The following is a 17938-nucleotide window of genomic DNA, read 5'->3' on the forward strand; positions in this document are numbered from 1 at the left end:
CCTGTAGAGGAGGGGACCGAGCTGTGAGACCCCCAGCAGCCCCCAAAAGCCCCATGGCCCCCCCAAGGTCCCTCAAAACCCCACCGGGGCCCACCTTCCACCCCCCAGAGCACCCATGCCAGCTCACAGACCCCCCAACCCTGAAACAACATTCATGTACAGTGAGACATCCCTGTCACCCGCAGCTCCCCCCCTGGGCTCACCCCACGGACCCCCCCAGACCCCATAGCCCCCGTGCCCACCTCCTCGCGGTGCCCAGCGGGGTCCTCCACGTACACCAGCACGTCCCCCTGCCCCGCGCTGATCGTCTCCACCGTGAACTCGGCCCGTTGCTTCACCATGTTCCCCGTGGGCTCGATGCCTGCGGGGACCCACTGTCAGCCCCACGGGGGTCCCTGGCCCCACCCTGGCTGCCCCACGGGGGTCCCCGGCCCCACCCCAGGGGTCCTGGCCCCATAGCAGTCCCAGCCCCACAGCCCTACGGGGAACAGGGGTTGGTCCCACAGCCCTTCTGGGAACAAGGGACTCCCCCGGATCTGTAGGGAATGGGAAACAGCTTTATAGGGAGTGTGAAACGCCCTAAATGTATAGATAACCCCGATCCATAGGGTGTGTGTGTCCCCCCCGAGGAATAAGGAACAGGGGTCCCCCAGATCTATAGGGCATGGGGCGTCTTCCCAAGGCCCTACAGGACACAGGGAGGGGCCCCAAATCTGCAGGGAATTGGGTCCAACCCCACAAAATCATAAAAACCAGAGCGCCCCCCCAAAAGGGTAAGGAATAGGGAGGGAACAGGGGGGGTCCTGCAGCCCCACGGGAAAGGGGACCCCCCCCTCACCAGGGCCGTAGGCTCGGGCCTTCTTGGGGTTGAGTTTGGGGCGCAGGGGGGCCCCCGGCTTGAGCTTGGCCTTGGGGAACTGCGACAGGTAGGTCATGACCGAGTGCTCGTCCACGTTGGGGTCCACAATCTCCTCTGGGGTGATCACCTGGGGAGCACGCACAGGAGAGGGGGGGCGTCACCAGGCCGCTCCCACACACCTGGGTGTCCCCCCCCCCGCCCCCCTGAGAGAGGCTTGAAGCCCCCCTGCGGCCCCCTGCCCACCTGGGGGATGCCCAGCCACTCGTCGGCTTGCTGCATGGCCTCCCGGGCGTTGTCCACGGGCTTGCTGGGGTCCCACGAGTCCCAGTCGGGGCACAGCCCTGCGGGCGACAGGGCGCACGGTCACCGGCGGCGGCGGGGGGGTACAGCTGCCCCGTGTCCCTCCTGCCCCCCACGTGCCAGTAGGGCCGCTCTACGTCGTCTCTATGCACCCCAGAGCCACCCCCTGTGTCCCCACATGCCCCAAGGGCCATCACCCACGCACCCGTGTCCCCACACAGCCCCAGAGCCACCCTGCCGTGTCCCTGCATGTCCCCATGCACCCCCAGGGCCACCCCCCCATGTCCTCTTACACCCCCAGAGCCACCCTGCCGTGTCCCCTTGCACCCCAGAGCCACCTCCCCGTGTTCCCTAACACCCCCAGGGCCACCCCGCGTCCCCTCACCGGGCGCGCAGCTGTCGACGAGGGCACCGAGGGCCCGGCCGCTCTGCCAGTCCTTGCTGAAGTTGGTGATGGGGAGCTGGGGCAGGCGGTTCTGGATCCAGCCCAGCAGGCGCTGCTTGGGCGTCTGCCGCTTCGCCTCTTCCTCATCCTCCTCGTCCCACATGGGCATGGAGATGGAGTAGTGCAGGATCAGCGTCCAGATCAGCCCCAGGATCAGCTTCAGGTTCCCATCCACAATGGCCTTGCTGTCTGCAGGGGGGGACACACACAGGGGGATCAGACCCCTGCGGGACCCCGGCACACGCTGGGAGGATGCTGTGCAGGGACACAGCACCCTCCTGGGGACAGGGACCCACTTAGGCTGCAGATAGGGGTGCAAAGGCGCAGGGCTGCCGCGGGCATGGGGACAGGGTGCCGTAAATCCGCGCCACGGGGGGACGTGGCACCCACGGGTGGGACAGGAGGAGCCTGGACGCCTGGGTGCCCACTGATGGTTTGAGGGGGGGGGGTGTGTCAGGGTGGGTTGCCGGACAGCTGGGTCCCTGTTGGCGATTTGGGGGGGGTGTCAGGGTGGGTGCTTTAACACCTGGACCCCCATCGGTGGTTTGGGTGGTGTGTGTCAGGGCGGGTGCCCCGACACCTGCGTCCCTGTTGGCGGTTCGGGGGTGTCAGGGCGGGTGCCCTGACGCCTGGGTCCCCGTTGGTGGTTTTGAGGGGGGAGGTCAGGGCGGGTTCCCTGACGCCTGGGTCCCCATCGGTGGTTTTGGGGGGGGGTGTAACGGCGGGTGCCCGGCCGCCTGGGCCCCCGTTGGTGGTTTTGGGGGGGTGTGTGTGTGTCAGGGCGGGTGCCCCGACGCCTGCGTCCCCATCGGCGGCTCGGGGGGTGTCAGGGCGGGTGCCGAGATGCCTGCGTCCCCATCGGCGGTTTGGGGGGGGGTGTAACGGCGGGTGCTCGGCCGCCTGGGTCCCCCGCCCCGCGGGAGGGGGGTAAGGGGGGGGACAGGGAGGCGCTGCGGGGTGGGGGATGGGGGCCCAGGCCCCGCCCCCGGCCCCACCCCCCGCTCCAGCATTTTTTGGCCTTATATGGGCTCGGGCACCAGCGAGGCCCCGCCCCCCCGGCGGCCCCGCCCCCGCCCCCCGCCCCACCGGGGACCCCCCTGCACCCCCCTCGGCCCCCCGCCGCCCCACCGATCCCCCCGCGGCCGCGCAGGGACCCCCGCTGCCCCCCCCCGGGAGCTCTCGGGACCCCCCCCCCCTCCCCAGCCCCACGGCGGGGCCGGTCCCGAGTGGGGATGAGTAACCCCCACGCGGGGCCCCGGGGCGGGCGGGGGCCGGTGCCGCCCGCAATCTGTGCCCGCAGGATGTGGGGAGCCGCAGGGCGAGGCCTCGGCCCCCCCCCCCGCCCCGGCGGGCCCCACCCCCGGCGGGACCAGGGACCCAGGCGGCCGAGCGCGCCCCCCCCCCCCCACATTCCTGGGATGGGAGCGGGCCCGGCCCCCCCCCGCCTTTGTTATGGGCCGAGGGGGCGGGGAGGGGCCGTAATGGGGGGATACGGGGGGGTCCCAAATGGGGGGGGGTGTCTCGCACAGGGCCCTACCGGGGGTCTCCGACGAGGGGCTCTCGAAGGGGGGGGACACCCCACCAGGGGCTCTGGCGGGGCTCCGCTGGGGGGGGGGGGGGGGCCTGGGCTTTCATGGAGTCCCGTGAGGGGTCTCCCAAAAGGGGGACTCATGGGGGGGGCTCCCTCCCCTTGGGGGGGAGTCCCAAAAGGGGGAGGATCCTCAAGGCCTCCCTTTGAAGGGGGGGGGCTCTCAAAGGCATGCCACTACAAGGGGGGGGCTCCCCGAAGCATCCCGTTAGGGGGGTCCCCAAAGGCAGCCCACTGCCACGGGGGCTCTGTGGCGGGGGTCTCCTGCAATCGCCCCGTGGGGGGGGGGGGCCTCCCCAAGGACACCCCTTTATTGCGGGGGTCTGGGGGATGTCACGTTATGGCGAGGGTCTGGGGGGACGCCTCATTATGGTGGGGGTCTGGGGATGGGGGGGACGCCCCGTTATGGTGGGGACGCCCCGTTATGGTGGGGGTCTGGGGATGGGGGGACACCCCGTTACGGCGGGGGTCTGGGGATGGGGGGGGACGCCCCGTTATGGTGGGGACGCCCCGTTATGGCGGGGGTCTGGGGATGGGGGGACGCCCTGTTATGGCGGGGGTCTGGGGATGGGGGGGACGCCCCGTTATGGTGGGGACGCCCCGTTACGGCGGGGGTCTGGGGATGGGGGGGGACGCCCCGTTATGGTGGGGACGCCCCGTTATGGTGAGGGTCTGGGGATGGGGGGACGCCCCGTTACGGCGGGGGTCTGGGGATGGGGGGGGACGCCCCGTTATGGTGGGGACGCCCCGTTACGGCGGGGGTCTGGGGATGGGGGGGGACGCCCCGTTATGGTGGGGGTTTGGGGGGACGCCCCGTTACGGCGGGGGTCTGGGGATGGGGGGGACGCCGCGTTCCTGCGGGAGGGGCTCGGCAGGGACCCCCCCCGTCGCCTCACCGATGGAGACCAGCTTGATGTTCTCCCTCTCGAGGAACTCGAGGGCCACCGAGACGTTCTCCAGCTGCATCTGGCGGAAGGTGGGGCGGGCGTTGTACTTGCGGCCCATCTTCTTCTGGCTGAGCACCTCCAGCAGCGCGATCAGGCGCAGCCCGTCGCCCAGGTCGGTCTGCAGGTTGCCCACCCGCTTCTGCACGCACTTGAGGTGCTCGTTGCACCAGCGGGTGAAGGTGTTCTGCTGGATGCGCTTCCAGGGCGCGTCCTCCGCCAGGTCCTTCTCGGTGGCCGGCATCTCCCCGTCCGCCTCGCCGCGGGACGACGCCTCCTGCGCCCGGGTACGGCCGGCCGCGCTCATCCCTTTAGCGGGGGGGCGGCGCCGCGCCTGCGCCTGCGCCCGGCGGGGGGAAGGAGGGAGGGAGGGGGCGCAGCCTGCGGGGAGGGGGGCGTCAGGGACCCCGCCGGGGCCGGGGGGACACCCTGCGCCTCCGCCTGGGGACCCGCCGCCGGGGGAGACCCCCCGCACCCCCGCCGGGGGACCCCGCTCCGCACCCCGCCGGGGCCGGGGGAGACCCCCCGCACCCCGGCCGGGGGACCCCCCGCCTGAGGACCCCCCCCCGCACCCCCGCCTGGGGACCCCCTGCCCGAGAACCCCCTTGCTGCGCCCCTATTTAGAGACACCCCCCCTGCAGCGCACCCCTGTTCAGGGGACCCCCGCACTGGGGGACCCCCTTGCTGCACCCCTATTTAGAGGACCCCCCCGCACACCCCGACGTGCGGACCCCCACAGCGGGGGACACCCCCGTGCACCCCCCATTTAAGGACCAACCGTTGCACCCCCGTAGGGGACCTGCCACTACACCCCTATGCGGGGATCCCCACATTGGGGGGACCCCCCCCGTGCACCCCTATAGGGGACCCCTCCACTCGGGAGGACCCACTCGCTAGACCCCACGGTAGGCACCCACCGCTGAACCCCCAAATCAGGACCCCCACCTTGAGGGACACCCCCACGCACCCCTGTTCACGGGCCAACCATCGCATCCCTATACGGGAACCCCCACATCGGGACACCCCCACTGAAGGACCCCCCCGCTGCACCCCTCTCTGGGTCCCCTATTTAGGGGCCCCCCCGTGCACCCCTATCTAGGGCACCCCCAGAAGCCCCCTGTTAAGGCACTCCTGGTACCACCCCTCTTTGAGACCCCCCAGTGCCCCAGGACTTTAGTGGCCCCCCCAAGGGCACCCTAATTTGGGGAGACCCTGGCTCACGGTAACACCCTCACCAGTCCCCAAATTGGGGGGGGGACCAAGGAGGGACAGCCACGCCCTGCCATGCCCCCCACTGTCACCCGGGGACACCCCCCAATCTCGGGGGGGCCCTGTCACACCCTGACACGCCCCATGGGGGGATCCCCCCCCCGCAATCTCAAAGAGGGGTCCCCAGGCCCCCAAAATGCTCCCCAGGCCCCCAAAAGCAGGCTGCTCCCCAGACATGGGGGTCCCCGGATCCTCCCGGGGGGTCCCCCAGCCCCATCCAGGGTGGGTTCTCCTCATGACATCCCCGAGCGGGTCCCTCAAGGGGGTCCCCAGACCCCAAAAGCGGGGTCCCCCCCTTCCTCTCCCCACAGCGGGGTCCCCAGATCCTCACAGGGGTGTCCCCCAGCCACAGTAAGGGGGGGGGTCTCCCCTCAGCATCCCTCAGGAGCCCTCAGACCCCCAAAAGTGGGGTCCCCCCCCTTGCTGTCCCCACAGAGGGGTCCCCAGACCCCCGCAGGGGGGTCCCCCAGCCCCATTAAGAGACAATTCTCCTCACGACAACTCCCAAGGCTCCCTCAAAGAGCCCCCCCGACCCCAAAAAGCAGGGTCCCCCAGCCCCATTAAGAGCGTATTCTCCTCACAACCCCCGGGGCTCCCTCAGAGAGTCCCCCGACCCCCAAAAGCAGGGTCCCCCCCTTTCTCCCTTCACAGGGAGGTCCCCAGACCCCCACAGGGGGGTCCCCCAGCCCCATTAAGAGACGGTTCTCCTCACGACAACCCCCGGGGCTCCCTCACAGAGCCCCCCCGAACCCAAAAAGTGGGGTCCCTGCCTTTCCCCCCCCACAGGGGGTCCCTCAGCCCCATTAAGAGCGTATTCTCCTCATGACAACCCCCAGCACTCCCTCAGAGGCTCCCCCCCGATCCCCAAAAGAGGGGTCCCCCCCTCTTGCTGTCCGCACAGGGGGGTCCCCCAGCCCCATTAAGAGGGGGTTCTCCTCACGACAACCCCCGCGCTCCCTCACAGAGCCCCCCTGAACCACAAAAAGCGGGGTCCCTGCCTTCCTCCCCCCACAGCGGGGTCCCCCAGCCCCATTAAGAGGGGCTTCTCCTCACGACAACCCCCGGCGCTCCCTCAGAGAGCCCCCCCGACCCCCAAAAGCAGGGTCCCCCCCCTTCTCCCTTCACAGGCAGGTCCCCAGACCCCCACAGTGCGGTCCCCCAGCCCCATTAAGAGGGGATTCTCCTCATGACAACCCCAGGGCTCCCTCACAGAGCCCCCCCCGACCCCCAAAAGCGGGGTCCCCCAGCCCCATTAAGAGAGTGTTCTCCTCATGACAACCCTCGGCGCTCCCCCACAGAGCCCCCCCGAACCCAAAAACAGGGATCCCCCCCTTTCTCTCCCCACAGGGGGGTCCCCCAGCCCCATTAAGAGAGTGTTCTCCTCACGACAACCCCCGGCGCTCCTTTAGAGGCTCCCTCAGACCCCCAAAAGCGGGGTCCCTGCCTTTCTCCCCCCACAGGGGGGGTCCCCCAGCCCCACGAAGAGACAGTTCTCCTCACGACAACCCCCGGGGCTCCCTCACAGAGCCCCCCCGAACCCAAAAACAGGGATCCCCCCTTTCTCTCCCCACAGGGGGGTCCCTCAGCCCCATTAAGAGCGTATTCTCCTCACGACAACCCCCGGCGCTCCCTCACAGAGCCCCTCCAACCCCCAAAAGCGGGGTCCCTGCCTTTCTCCCCCCACAGAGCGGTCCCCCAGCCCCATGAAGAGACTGTTCTCCTCACGACAACCCCCGGCGCTCCCTCAGAGAGCCCCCCCGACCCCCCAAAAGCGGGGTGCCGTGTCCCCCCTCCTCCCCCCCGGGGGACGACGACGTGCGTTTCTCCTCACGCCGCCCCCTCCCCACGCCACCTCGCATCCCCGCGCTCACCGGAGCGGCACCGGTCGGGGGGGGTCTGGAGGGGGGGCCGGGCCGGGCCGGGAGCAGCCGCCGGAGCCGGAGCCGGGTCAGGAGCTGCCGATGGAGCCGCGGCCGCCGCGCGGGTGGCGGTTGCCGGGGGGGCGCGCGGCGCGCGCGGAGCCTTAATTGGTAACGGGCGGCGGGAGCCCCGCCCCCCCCCGGCGGGGGTGTGGGGGGGGTGGGGGGGGGGCGAGGGAGGGAGGGGGGAGGTTTGGGGGGGGCCTGTGGGGTCCCCCATAGGGAGGGATGGGCACCCCATGGGGCCGGGGGGAGCCTGTAGGGGCAGTGGGGGGGGGTACAGGGATGCTATAGGGCAGTAAAGGGGCTCTGGGGGGTCCTCGGGGGGGGGACGGGACCTATAGAGATCCTACAGAGATCGTATAGGGCAGTAAAGGGGCTCTATGGGGTCCTGGGGGGGGGGGAATGGGACCTATAGAGATCCTACAGAGATCGTATAGGGCAGTAAAGGGGCTCTATGGGGTCCTGTGGAGGAAGGGAGGACCTATAGAGATCCTACAGAGATCATATAGGGCAGTAAAGGGGGTCCTATGGAGGAAGGGAGGACCTATAGAGATCCTACAGAGATCCTATAGGGCAGTAAAGGGGCTCTGTGGGGTCCTATGGAGGAAGGGAGGACCTATAGAGATCCTACAGAGATCATATAGGGCAGTAAAGGGGCTCTATGGGGTCCTATGGAGGGGGGGGGGACACCTATAGGGATGCTCTGGAGCAGTAAAGGGGCTCTATGGGGTCCTATGGAGGAAGGGAGGACCTATAGAGATCCTACAGAGATCATACAGCGCAGTAAAGGGGCTCTATGGGGTCGTGGGGGGGACACCTATAAGGATGCTATAGGGCAGTAAAGGAGCTCTATGGGGTCCTATGGAGAAGGAGAGGACCTATAGAGATCCTATAGAGATCCTATAGAGCAGTAAAGGGGCTCTATGGGGTCCTATGGAGGGGGGGGGACACCTATAGGGATGCTATAGGGCAGTAAAAGGGCTCTATTGGATCTTGTGGAAAAGGGGGACCTACAAGGATGCTCTGGGGCAGTAAAGGGGCTCTATGGGGTCCTGGGGGGGGGACACCTATAGAGATCCTACAGAGATCATACAGGGCAGTAAAGGGGCTCTATGGGGTCCTATGGAGAAGAGGGGACCTATAGGGATGCTATAGGGCAGTAAAGGGGTTCTATGGGGTCCTATGGAGAGGGAGGGGACCTATAGAGACCCTATAGGGCATTAAAGGGGATCTATGGGGTCCTATAGGGATGCTCTGCGTCAGAACAGGGGCTCTGTTGGCCCTATGGAGATGAGGGGGACCTATAGAGACCCCATGGGGCAGTAAAGGGGCTCTGTGGAAAAGGGGGGACCTACAGGGATGCTCTGGGGCAGAACAGGGGCTCTATGGGGTCCTGTGGAGAAGGTGGGACCTATAGAGACCCCATGGGGCAGTAAAGAGGCTCTGTGGCGTCTTATGGAGAGGAGGGGGACCTATAGAGACCCCATAAGGCAGTAAAGAGGCTCTATGGAGTCCTATGAAGAAGGGGGGACCTGTAGGGATGCTATAGGGCAGGACAGGGGCTTTAGGAGTCCCTATGGAGAAGGTGGGACCTATAGGGATGCTCTGGGGCAGAACAGGGGCTCTATGGAGTCCCTATGGAAAAGGGGGGACCTATAGGGATGCTATAGGGCACTAAAGGGGCTCCGGGGGACCCTATGGAGAAGGAGGGCCCACAGGGACTCTATAGGGCAGAACTGGAGCCCTATAGGGTAGGGGGACCCACGGAGATTTCCCTGGGACCGGAGGGGACCCACAGAGGGGCTGTAGGGAAGGAAGGGCCCGTGGGGCCGCCGTGGGGCAGGAGGGGGCCCACGGGGACCCTATAGGGCTCTATAGGACTGGGCCCCCCCCAGCCCTTTGGGGTCAGGAAATGAGGCAGCGCCGGAAGCGGCTGCTCCAGCCGGGGCTCCCGATAACACCGGGGGGTCATTACCGGGGGGGGGGGTCGTTACCGGGGGGGGGGTCATTACCGGGGACCTCCACGGCAGTTGGTGTTCAAAGCCGCGGCGCGGGAGTTCGGGGGGTGTCTCTGCGCACAGGAGCGTCCTCGCACACGCGTGTCCCTCGCACGGGGATCCCGGCACGCGTGTTACACGCCTGTGCGGGCTGCCGCGCCGCTTGCACACGTGCAAACACGCGTTGCACGCTCTGCGTGGGGCCTTCGGCCGCCGCCACACGTGCAAACATGCGTGTTACCGGCCCGCGCGTGGGTCACACGTTGCTCCCGTAGGCGCGAGCGTACACGTTGCGTGCCTGTGCGCGGCACCAGCTCGCTCCCACGCGTGCAAATCCGTGCCACAGGCCTGCGGATGGGCACCGTGTCAATCTTGCACACGCGTGTTACCCGTGCGAGGAGCCATGTTGCCTCCGCACATACAAACACGTGTGTTACATGGCCGTGCGCGCCCCGTGCTGCTCCCCCGCGTACGGACACACGAGCTACACGCGGGGTCGCATCCCTCCCACACGTACGAGCACGCGTGTGACACGCCTGCTGCGCACACAGGCGTGTTACACGCCTGCACAGGGCTCCGGGAGCCTGGTGGGGGGGGGAATTAGGGGGCACCGGGGAGGGCATTTACCCCCCCAGGGGTTTTGGGGGGCTGCAGGGGGGGTGTTGGGGGCCGGGCTGGCTCCGTCCCGATGATCTCACCCCCGCAGGAATCTGGGGGGGGTGGGGGTGGGGGGGGCAGGGACGTCATTGAGAAATACCAGGTGGGGGTGGGGAGCCCCGGACGCCTGGGTTCTTTGGGGGGGGGGGGGGGGGGAAATGGGGCGGCACTGGGACGCCTGGGTGCTCTGTGGGGTCAGCCCCCCCCCTCCAGGGGCAGGAATTCATCCCCCGGAGCTGAGTCACGGCGGGTTCGGTGTAAACACGGCCCCGACCCTGGCGCTCCTTCCATATAGGGCCCGAAAACGCGCCGGCCCCCCCCCTTCAACCCCCCCCCCCCCCCCATGACGAAAATAGAACCCAGGCGTCCGGGCGGCCCCTCGGGACCCCCCCACTCCCGCCCTACGGCGTACGCCTGGAGTCCTGCGCCCCGTCCCCCCTTAATCAGCAGCAATTAGCATTGCTCTGCATGTCTTTAATCCGCTTATTAGCCCCCCCCTCCCGAAATCCAGGTGCAGTGAGGGAGGGGGACACCCCGAATCTGCATTCCCCCCCCCGCAGCAGTGCAACGAACCCAGACGTCCAGGCGGGGGGGGGGGGTGTCAGTCCTTGGGGAGCCCCCCAGCTTTGGGGACGTCCTGGAAGCGCTGCTGCAGGGCGGCCACCCGCGCCTCTGGGGGGAGAAAGGGGGGGGGGGGTCAGGGGGGGCACCCCCAAAAACGGCACCCCCTCACCTCACAGAGACCCCCCCAAGTCCCCGAGGTGCCCCCCACAGCCCCAGACTCCCCCCCCCAATCCCAAAAGTACCCCCTCAAGACCCTGGAGACCCCCCCCAGCCCCACTCCAGTACCCCAAAAGAACCCCCCAAGTCCCCCCGGGTGGGTTTTGGGGTATCCCCCCCCCCCCCACTCACCCATTGCCCGGTGCCGGCCCCCCCCCGCCAGCCGCATCGCCTCCGCCGCCGTGTCACCCAGCTGAGCCACGGCCTCCAGGCTCTGGGGGGTGGGTGGGTGTGAATGGGGGGGCCGTGGGGTGCCAGCAGCCCCAGGACACCCCCCCAAACCCCCTCCATGGGGCACGGGGACCCCCAACCCCCCAAGGGGGGGAAGGACCCCCCCAATCCCTTGCATGGAGCCCAGAGAGCCCCCCAGTACCCTCCTTGTAGGGCCCTGAGACCCCAGGGTGCTGCTTGCCCCCCCCCGTGGGGCCCAGGGACGACCCCCGCCCCCCCCCCCAACACCTCCAGATAGGGCCCAGGGCACTGCACCCCCCCCCCCCAACCTATGGGACCCCAAACCCTCGCTGTGGGGGCCAGGGAACCCCCAACGCCCTCCTGTGGGGCCCAAATGTTGCTGGGGACCCCCCCCCCCAGGTCTCTGCGGGACACAGGGACCCCCCCAAAAGCTTCCTGTGGGGCCCAGGGACCCCCCAATCCCCTATGGCGTTCAGAGGACCCCCCAACACCCTCTTGTGGGGCCCAGGGACCCCCCCAATATACTCCCGTGGGGCCCAGGGACCCCCCAAGGCCCTGTGGGACCCCCCAGTAATCCCATATAGGGCACAGGGACCCCCCCAAGATCATCCCGTGGGGCCCAGGGACCCCCCCAAACCACGCGACCCAGGGCACCCCACATTTGAGGGCCCGGACCCCCCCCAACCAGCAGCCACGGGGTGCCCCAGGCTGCCCCCCCCCACCTGCACGAGCTGCTGCAGGCCCTGACAGACGGGGGGGGCCAGGGGGCCGCAGGGGGCGAGGGTGGGGGGAGCCCCCGAGCCCAGGCCCCCCCAGGGGTCCTGCAGCTCCACCGCCCCAAAAGCCACCGCCAGGGCGGCGAGGTCGCGCCCCGCCACCCTCAGGGTGGGCAGGACGGGGGGGGCCGGGCCCGACGACCCCCCCAGCTCCGGGTTCTGCGGGAGAGAGGCGTCAGGAGAGACCCTGAGGGGGGGGGGGTGAGGGTCCGCACCCCCTCCCCGGGGAGCCCCGGCCTCACCTGCGCCTCCAGCAGCTCCAGGTGCCGCCGCGCCGCCCCCAGCGCCGCATCCAGCTCCGGTCCTGAGGGACGGGGTCTCCTGGGGGGGGCGGGGGGGTCAGTGCCGGCCACATGGGACCCCCCCGGGGGGGGAAGGGCAGCTCCCGGGGTCCCCCGTACCCACCTGGGCGGGGGGGGGCTGTCATAGCCGTCGGAGATAAACAGCGGAGGAGGGGAGGGGGGGTTCAGGGCCGCCATCCCTTCGGGGGTCTCCAGCACCTCGTGCAGGAAGCGGGTGGTGTGGTGCAGGGTGTTGTACCTGAGGGGGGGGGGAAAGGGGGGGCAGCCGGCAGTCTGGGTCCCCAGAGGGGGGGCTGGGTCCCCAAGGGTGGGGGGCAGTGGGAGCCTGGTAGGGGGGGGTCCCTACCTGCTCTCGGGGGAGCCGTTGCCTTCGTTTTCCGGCGGGGGGGCTGCGTCCAGCAGGTCCCTGATGAATTCCAGCTGCTGCTCGGGGGGGGCCGTGCCCTGGTGGGGGGCAGGGGTGAGCCCCCCCAAAAGCCCCAGCCCCCTGATCCGCCTCCCCCCCCCCCCAGCTCTCACCTCCACCAGCGCCATGTCGTCAGGCCGGCACAGCATCAGCTGCGCTCCCAGTTTGGCCAGTTCTGGAGGAGAAGGGGCGCTGGTTGAACTGGGAAGAAGGCACAGGGGCTGCCTGGCACAGGGGGGGGGTGTTGGGGGGGGGTCCTACCTCGAAGCCGGGCGTCCTTTGGGCCATAGCGGAGGGCGTCCAGGCGGGCGGCGAGGTGGGGGTGCACCCTGCAAGGGGCGTCGAGGGGGAGGCAGGTGAGGATGGGGGGCACGGGGCGGGGGTGGTGGGGACAGGGACACCCCCCCCCCCCCACGGTACCGGGAGCAGACCCACTCCAGCAGGGCCAGGCGCTGGGCCGAGGGGGTGCAGAGCAGCCGCAGGGCCTCGGCCGGCTCCAGCGGGACCACCGGCGCGACAATGGGGCACAACAGCACCTATGGGGGGAGCGAGGCTGTTAGGGACCCCCCCCGGGGGGTGGCTGGAGTTCTGTGGGGCTGCCACAGCCCTGACCGCCCCCCTCCTCCCCCCCAGGTACCAGGACCCCCCTGAGGTAACTGGAGCCCCCCCTGAGGTTACTAGGACCCCCCTGAGGTACCAGCCCCCCCCCTCCGAGGTAAGCGGACCCCCCCTGAGGTAATGGCCCCCCCCGAGGTACTGGGGTCCCCCTCCCTCACTGCCCCTGAGGTAATGGGACCCCCTGTGAAGTAATTGGACCCCCCCTGAGGTACCGAGACCCCCCCAAGGTACCGGGGTCCCACTCCTTCCCCCCCCCGAGGTAACTGGACCCCCCCTGAGGTACCGGGACCTCCCCGAGGTACCGAGGTCCCCATCCCTCGCCCCTCCTGAGGTATCGGAGCGCCCCTGAGGTACTGGGACCCCCCCCCAAAGTACCGGGGTCCCCCTCCTTTGCCCCCCCCCGAGGTAACAGGACCCCCCCTGAGGTACTAGGACACCCCTGAGGTACAGGGGTCCCCCTCCTTCACCCCCCTCTGAGGTATCGGAGCCCCCCCCGAAGTAACCGGACCCCCCCTGAGGTAAACGAGCTCCCCCGAGGTACCGGGGTCCCCCTCCCTCGCCCCTCCTGAGGTAACAGGACCCCCCCCTGAGGTAATGGACCCCCCCCCGAGGTAACGAGACCCCCCCCCGAGGTGCCGATCCCCCTTGAGGTACTGGGGTCCCCCTCCTTCGGCCCCCCTGAGGTATCAGAGCCCCTCCTGAGGTAACGGGACCCCCCCTGAGTACCGGGGTCCCCCTCCCTCCCCTCCCTGAGCTAATGGGACCCCCCCTGAGGTAACGAGACCCCTCCTGAGGTACCGGTCCCCCTTGAGGTACCGGAATCCCCCTCCCTCGCCCCCCGCTGAGGTAACGAGACCTTCCCTGAGGTAATGGGACCCCCCCTGAGGTACTAGGACCCCCTCGAGGTACCGGCGTCCCCCTCCCTCGCCCCCCCTGAGGTAACGGGACCCCCCCCTGAGGTAACGATCCCCCTCGAGGCACCGGCGTCCCCCTCCCTCGCCCCTCCTGAGGTAACGGGACCCCCCCCTGAGCTAATGGACCCCCCCGTAAGGTAACGGGACCCCCCCTGAGGTAACGGGCCCCCCCCGGGCCCCGCCGCCACCTCGAGCCGCTCCAGCGTTGCCGCCGCCGCCTCCTCCGCCATTTCCCGCCCTGAGCGAGCCGCCCCTCGCCGATTGGCCGCCGCCGCGCCGCCTCGCCCGCTGATTGGCCGGGACGACACACCCCCGCCCACTAGGAGCGCCTGCGCAGTCCCCGCCTTCCCCTCGTCTCTCTCTCTCTCTCCCACGCCCGCCCCCCGGCTGCCATTGGCCAGCGCGCCCACCCCGCCGAGGCCAATCGGGAGGCTTCCCGCCCTGCCATCCGCGCTCCGGCTCCGCCTCTCTCTCTCCCTCTCGGCCAATAGGAGCGGGCGGAGCGGCGGCGTCTGCGCGGAGAGATCCCGCCCCCGGAAGTGCTTGGGCCGCACCGGGGCCGCCGCCACCGGGTGAGGCGGCACCGGTCGCTTAGTCAACCGCGGGGCGGGGGGGGGGCAGGGAAAGGATCGTGCGTGACGCCGCCGTCCCCCTTCCCCTCCCGCAGGCCGCCATGGCGCTGGAACCGGCGGAGGCGCGGGGGGCCCGGCCGGGGGTGGCCGAGGCCCGCGCCCGCTTCCGCGTCGCCCGTTTCATCATGGAAGCCGGTAAGGACCGGGGGTGGGGGGGTGGGAAGGAAGGAAGGCAGGGTGGGGGCCCCGCCGCCGCGTAACGTCGCGCTGACGCCACGCCGCCGGCTCTAGGCGTCAAGCTGGGCCTGGGCTCGGTAGCGCTGGCCACGGCGTGCGCCGCCTTCCACCGCTTCTCGCGGGCCGTGGGCCCGGCCGCCCCCCACGACCCCCACCTGGTAGCGGCCGCCGCGCTCTTCCTGGCGGGCAAGGCGCAGGGCACGCCCCTGCGCGCGCGCGACGTCCTCAACGTGGCGCACAGGTACGGACACGCCCACCCACCCCCCCCATCCGAGGCCACGCCTCCCCCGCCGAGGCCACGCCCCCGACCCTCTTCACCCCGCCCACCCTCTCCCTAAACCCCGCCCTCGGGACACCCCGCGGCCCCGCCCACTCGCACCCCCTGCGCCCCAACCTCCCCCCCCCCCGGAGCCCCCCAATAACCCCCCTGGGACCCCCCCCCTCCCCAAAACCCCCCCTGAGCCCCCAGTGGGACCCCCCCCCTACCTCAGGGTGCCCCAAGACCCCCCCCCCCGTGCTCCGGGACACCCCCAAATCCCCCCCCCCCCCCCCTTCGGGGAGCCCCCGCGCCCCCAGCGGCGTGGCCGTGCCCCCCCCAGGTGCCTGCACCCCGGGCAGCCCCCCCCGGGGCTGGACGGGGGGTTCTGGGGGCTGCGGGACAGCCTGCTGCAGTGCGAGCTCCTGCTGCTGCGCGTCCTCCGCTTCCGCGTCCCCGTCGCCCACCCCCACAAGGTGAGACCACCCCCCCCCCCCCCAAAAAAAATCCTCCCTAACCACCCACCGGCTCCCCGGGAAGGCGGGTGCGCCCCCCCCCTCCCCAATCACCCTGCACCCCCATGGGACCCCGGGGCACCTCTAGGTGTGTCCCCCCCCAGACCCCAATAGGCCCTGGGGGACCCCCAGAGACCCCTCCTGGCCCCCCCAAAAGCCCTTGGGAGCACCTGTGGGACCCCCCCATGGGACTCCCCATACTCCTGGGACCTCCCCCCAACCCCATGGGACCCTCTGGGACCCCCCCCAGCCCTAGGGATCCCCATGGGACCCTCCTATACTTCTGGGATCCCCCCCACATGTCCCATGGGACCCCCTGGGATCCCCACCCTGGGACCCCCCCATGCCCCATGGGACACCCCCCCCCCCATGGCCCACAGGACACCATGGGACCCCCTGGGACCCCCCCCCAGCCCTAGGGATCCCCATGGGACCCTCCTATACCTCTGGGACCCCCCCATGCCCCAAAGGACACCATGAGACCCCCTGGGACCCCCCTATACCTCTGGGACGCCCCCCCATATCCCACAGGACACCTCTGGGACCCCCCCCAGCCCTCAGGATCCCCCCAGGACCCCCCTATACCTCTGGGACCCCCCCCATGCCCAATGAGACCCCCTGGGACCCCCCTATACCTCTGGGACACCCCCCCATGCCCAATGGGACCCCCCCTATACCTCTGGGACCCCCCCCCCATGCCCAATGGGACCCCCCTATAACTCTGGGGCCCCCCCCCATGCCCAGTGAGACCCCCTGGGACCCCCCCATGCCCCATGGGACACCCCCCCCCCCATGCCCCAAAGGACACCATGAGACCCCCTGGGACCCCCCTATACCTCTGGGACCCCCCCCATATCCCACAGGACACCTCTGGGACCCCCCCCAGCCCTAGGGATCCCCCCAGGACCCCCCTATACCTCTGGGACCCCCCTCCCCCATGCCCAATGAGACCCCCTGGGACCCCCCCCATGCCCCATGGGACCCCCCCCATGCCCCAAAGGACACCATGGGACCCCCCTATACCTCTGGGACACCCCCCCCCCATGCCCCATGGGACCTCCAGGGACCCCCCCATGTCCCATAGGACACCCATGGGACCCCCCCCCCAGCCCTAGGGATTCCCATGGGACCCCCCTATACCTCTGGGACCCCCCCCCATGCCCAATGGGACCCCCCCTATACCTCTGGGACCCCCCCCCCCCCATGCCCAATGGGACCCCCCTATACCTCTGGGACCCCCCCTCATTCCCAATGGGACCCCCCTATACCTCTGGGACCCCCCCCATGCCCAATGAGACCCCCTGGGACCCCCCTATACCTCTGGGACACCCCCCCCCCATGCCCCATGGGACCTCCAGGGACCCCCCCATGTCCCATAGGACACCCATGGGACCCCCCCCCAGCCCTAGGGATCCCCATGGGACCCCCCTATACCTCTGGGACCCCCCCTCATGCCCAATGGGACCCCCCTATACCTCTGGGACCCCCCCCCCCCATGCCCAATGGGACCCCCCTATACCTCTGGGACCCCCCCCCATGCCCAATGAGACCCCCTGGGACCCCCCCATGCCCCATGGGACCCCCCCCACGCCCCAAAGGACACCATGGGACCCCCCTATACCTCTGGAATCCCCCCCCCCGTGCCCCATGGGACCCCCGAGGACCCCCCCCCATCCCACAGGACACCCATGGGACCCCCCTATACCTCTGCGATTCCCCCCCCCACGCCCCATGGGACCCCCCCCAGCCCCCAGGAGGGTCCCTAACCCCCCCCCCTTTTCCTCTCGCCCCCCCCCCCCGCAGTACCTGCTGCAGTACCTGCTGGCCCTGGGGCGCTGGGGGCGGCGAGGGGGGGGCGGCTGGGGGCACCCCCGGGTGCCGGGGGTCTCCTGGGCGCTGGTGCGGGACGGGGCGGCGGGGGGGCTGGGGCTGCGTTACCCCCCCCAGCACCTGGCGGCCGCCGCTCTCCACCTGGCCCTGGCCCTCTGCGGCCGACCGGCCCCCCCGGGGACCCCCCCGCGATGGTGGCAGGTAAGAAGGGGGGACACACGATTTGGGGGGGGGGGTCTCCCAGGGGTGCTGGGGGGGGGGTAACGGGGTCTGTGTCCCCCCCCCCCAGGTGCTGAGCCCGGGGCTGGGCCCGGAGGAGCTGGAGGAGATCGTGCGGGAGCTGCTGGGGCTCTACGGCCTCGACACCCAGGTGGGGGGCGACGACGACCCCCCCCCGCGCCCCCCCCGCGCCCCCCCCGGCCTGCAGCCGCTCCTTCCGTAACGTCTTTTAATGGGGGGGGTAAAGGAGGTTTTTTTTTTGGGGGGGGGGGGGGGGGGGAGCGCACACGCGTGTGCCCGGCTTTGTGTGAGCCCCCCCCCCCAATAAATAATTACATAC

At 70.1% G+C, this 17938-nt stretch overlaps 3 protein-coding genes across 3 annotated transcripts in view; 1 reads left to right on the forward strand and 2 right to left on the reverse strand.

Annotated features, from left to right (window-relative positions):
* LOC142025797 (filamin-A-like) overlaps positions 1-7410 on the reverse strand; it is an 8104-nt gene extending 694 nt beyond the window's left edge. The window contains exons 1-6 of the mRNA XM_075018477.1: positions 7277-7410; positions 4089-4517; positions 1545-1793; positions 1103-1200; positions 839-986; positions 161-361 (exon numbers count right to left, since the gene is read on the reverse strand). Coding sequence (XP_074874578.1) covers positions 161-361; positions 839-986; positions 1103-1200; positions 1545-1793; positions 4089-4443 — 1051 coding nt within the window. The 5' untranslated portion in view covers positions 4444-4517; positions 7277-7410. The remainder of the gene's footprint in view (positions 1-160; positions 362-838; positions 987-1102; positions 1201-1544; positions 1794-4088; positions 4518-7276) is intronic.
* Positions 7411-10440: 3030 nt separating this feature from the next.
* On the reverse strand, positions 10441-14536 carry HAUS7 (HAUS augmin like complex subunit 7). The gene is made up of 10 exons (XM_075018456.1): positions 14158-14536; positions 12858-12973; positions 12699-12766; positions 12551-12612; positions 12378-12475; positions 12135-12269; positions 11972-12050; positions 11676-11888; positions 10894-10975; positions 10441-10653 (listed from the first exon to the last, which is right to left on the reverse strand). Exons 1-10 carry the CDS (start codon positions 14197-14199, stop codon positions 10583-10585), a joined length of 966 nt encoding a protein of 321 aa, XP_074874557.1. The 5' UTR covers positions 14200-14536; the 3' UTR covers positions 10441-10582.
* CCNQ (cyclin Q) lies at positions 14498-17938 on the forward strand. The gene is made up of 6 exons (XM_075018458.1): positions 14498-14541; positions 14637-14736; positions 14833-15019; positions 15378-15510; positions 17353-17580; positions 17669-17938. The coding sequence occupies exons 2-6, from the start codon at positions 14643-14645 to the stop codon at positions 17819-17821; spliced, it is 795 nt and encodes a 264-aa protein (XP_074874559.1). The 5' UTR covers positions 14498-14541; positions 14637-14642; the 3' UTR covers positions 17822-17938.

Source organism: Buteo buteo, chromosome 30, assembly GCF_964188355.1.
Source record: "Buteo buteo chromosome 30, bButBut1.hap1.1, whole genome shotgun sequence".
Taxonomy (NCBI): Eukaryota; Metazoa; Chordata; class Aves; order Accipitriformes; family Accipitridae; genus Buteo; species Buteo buteo.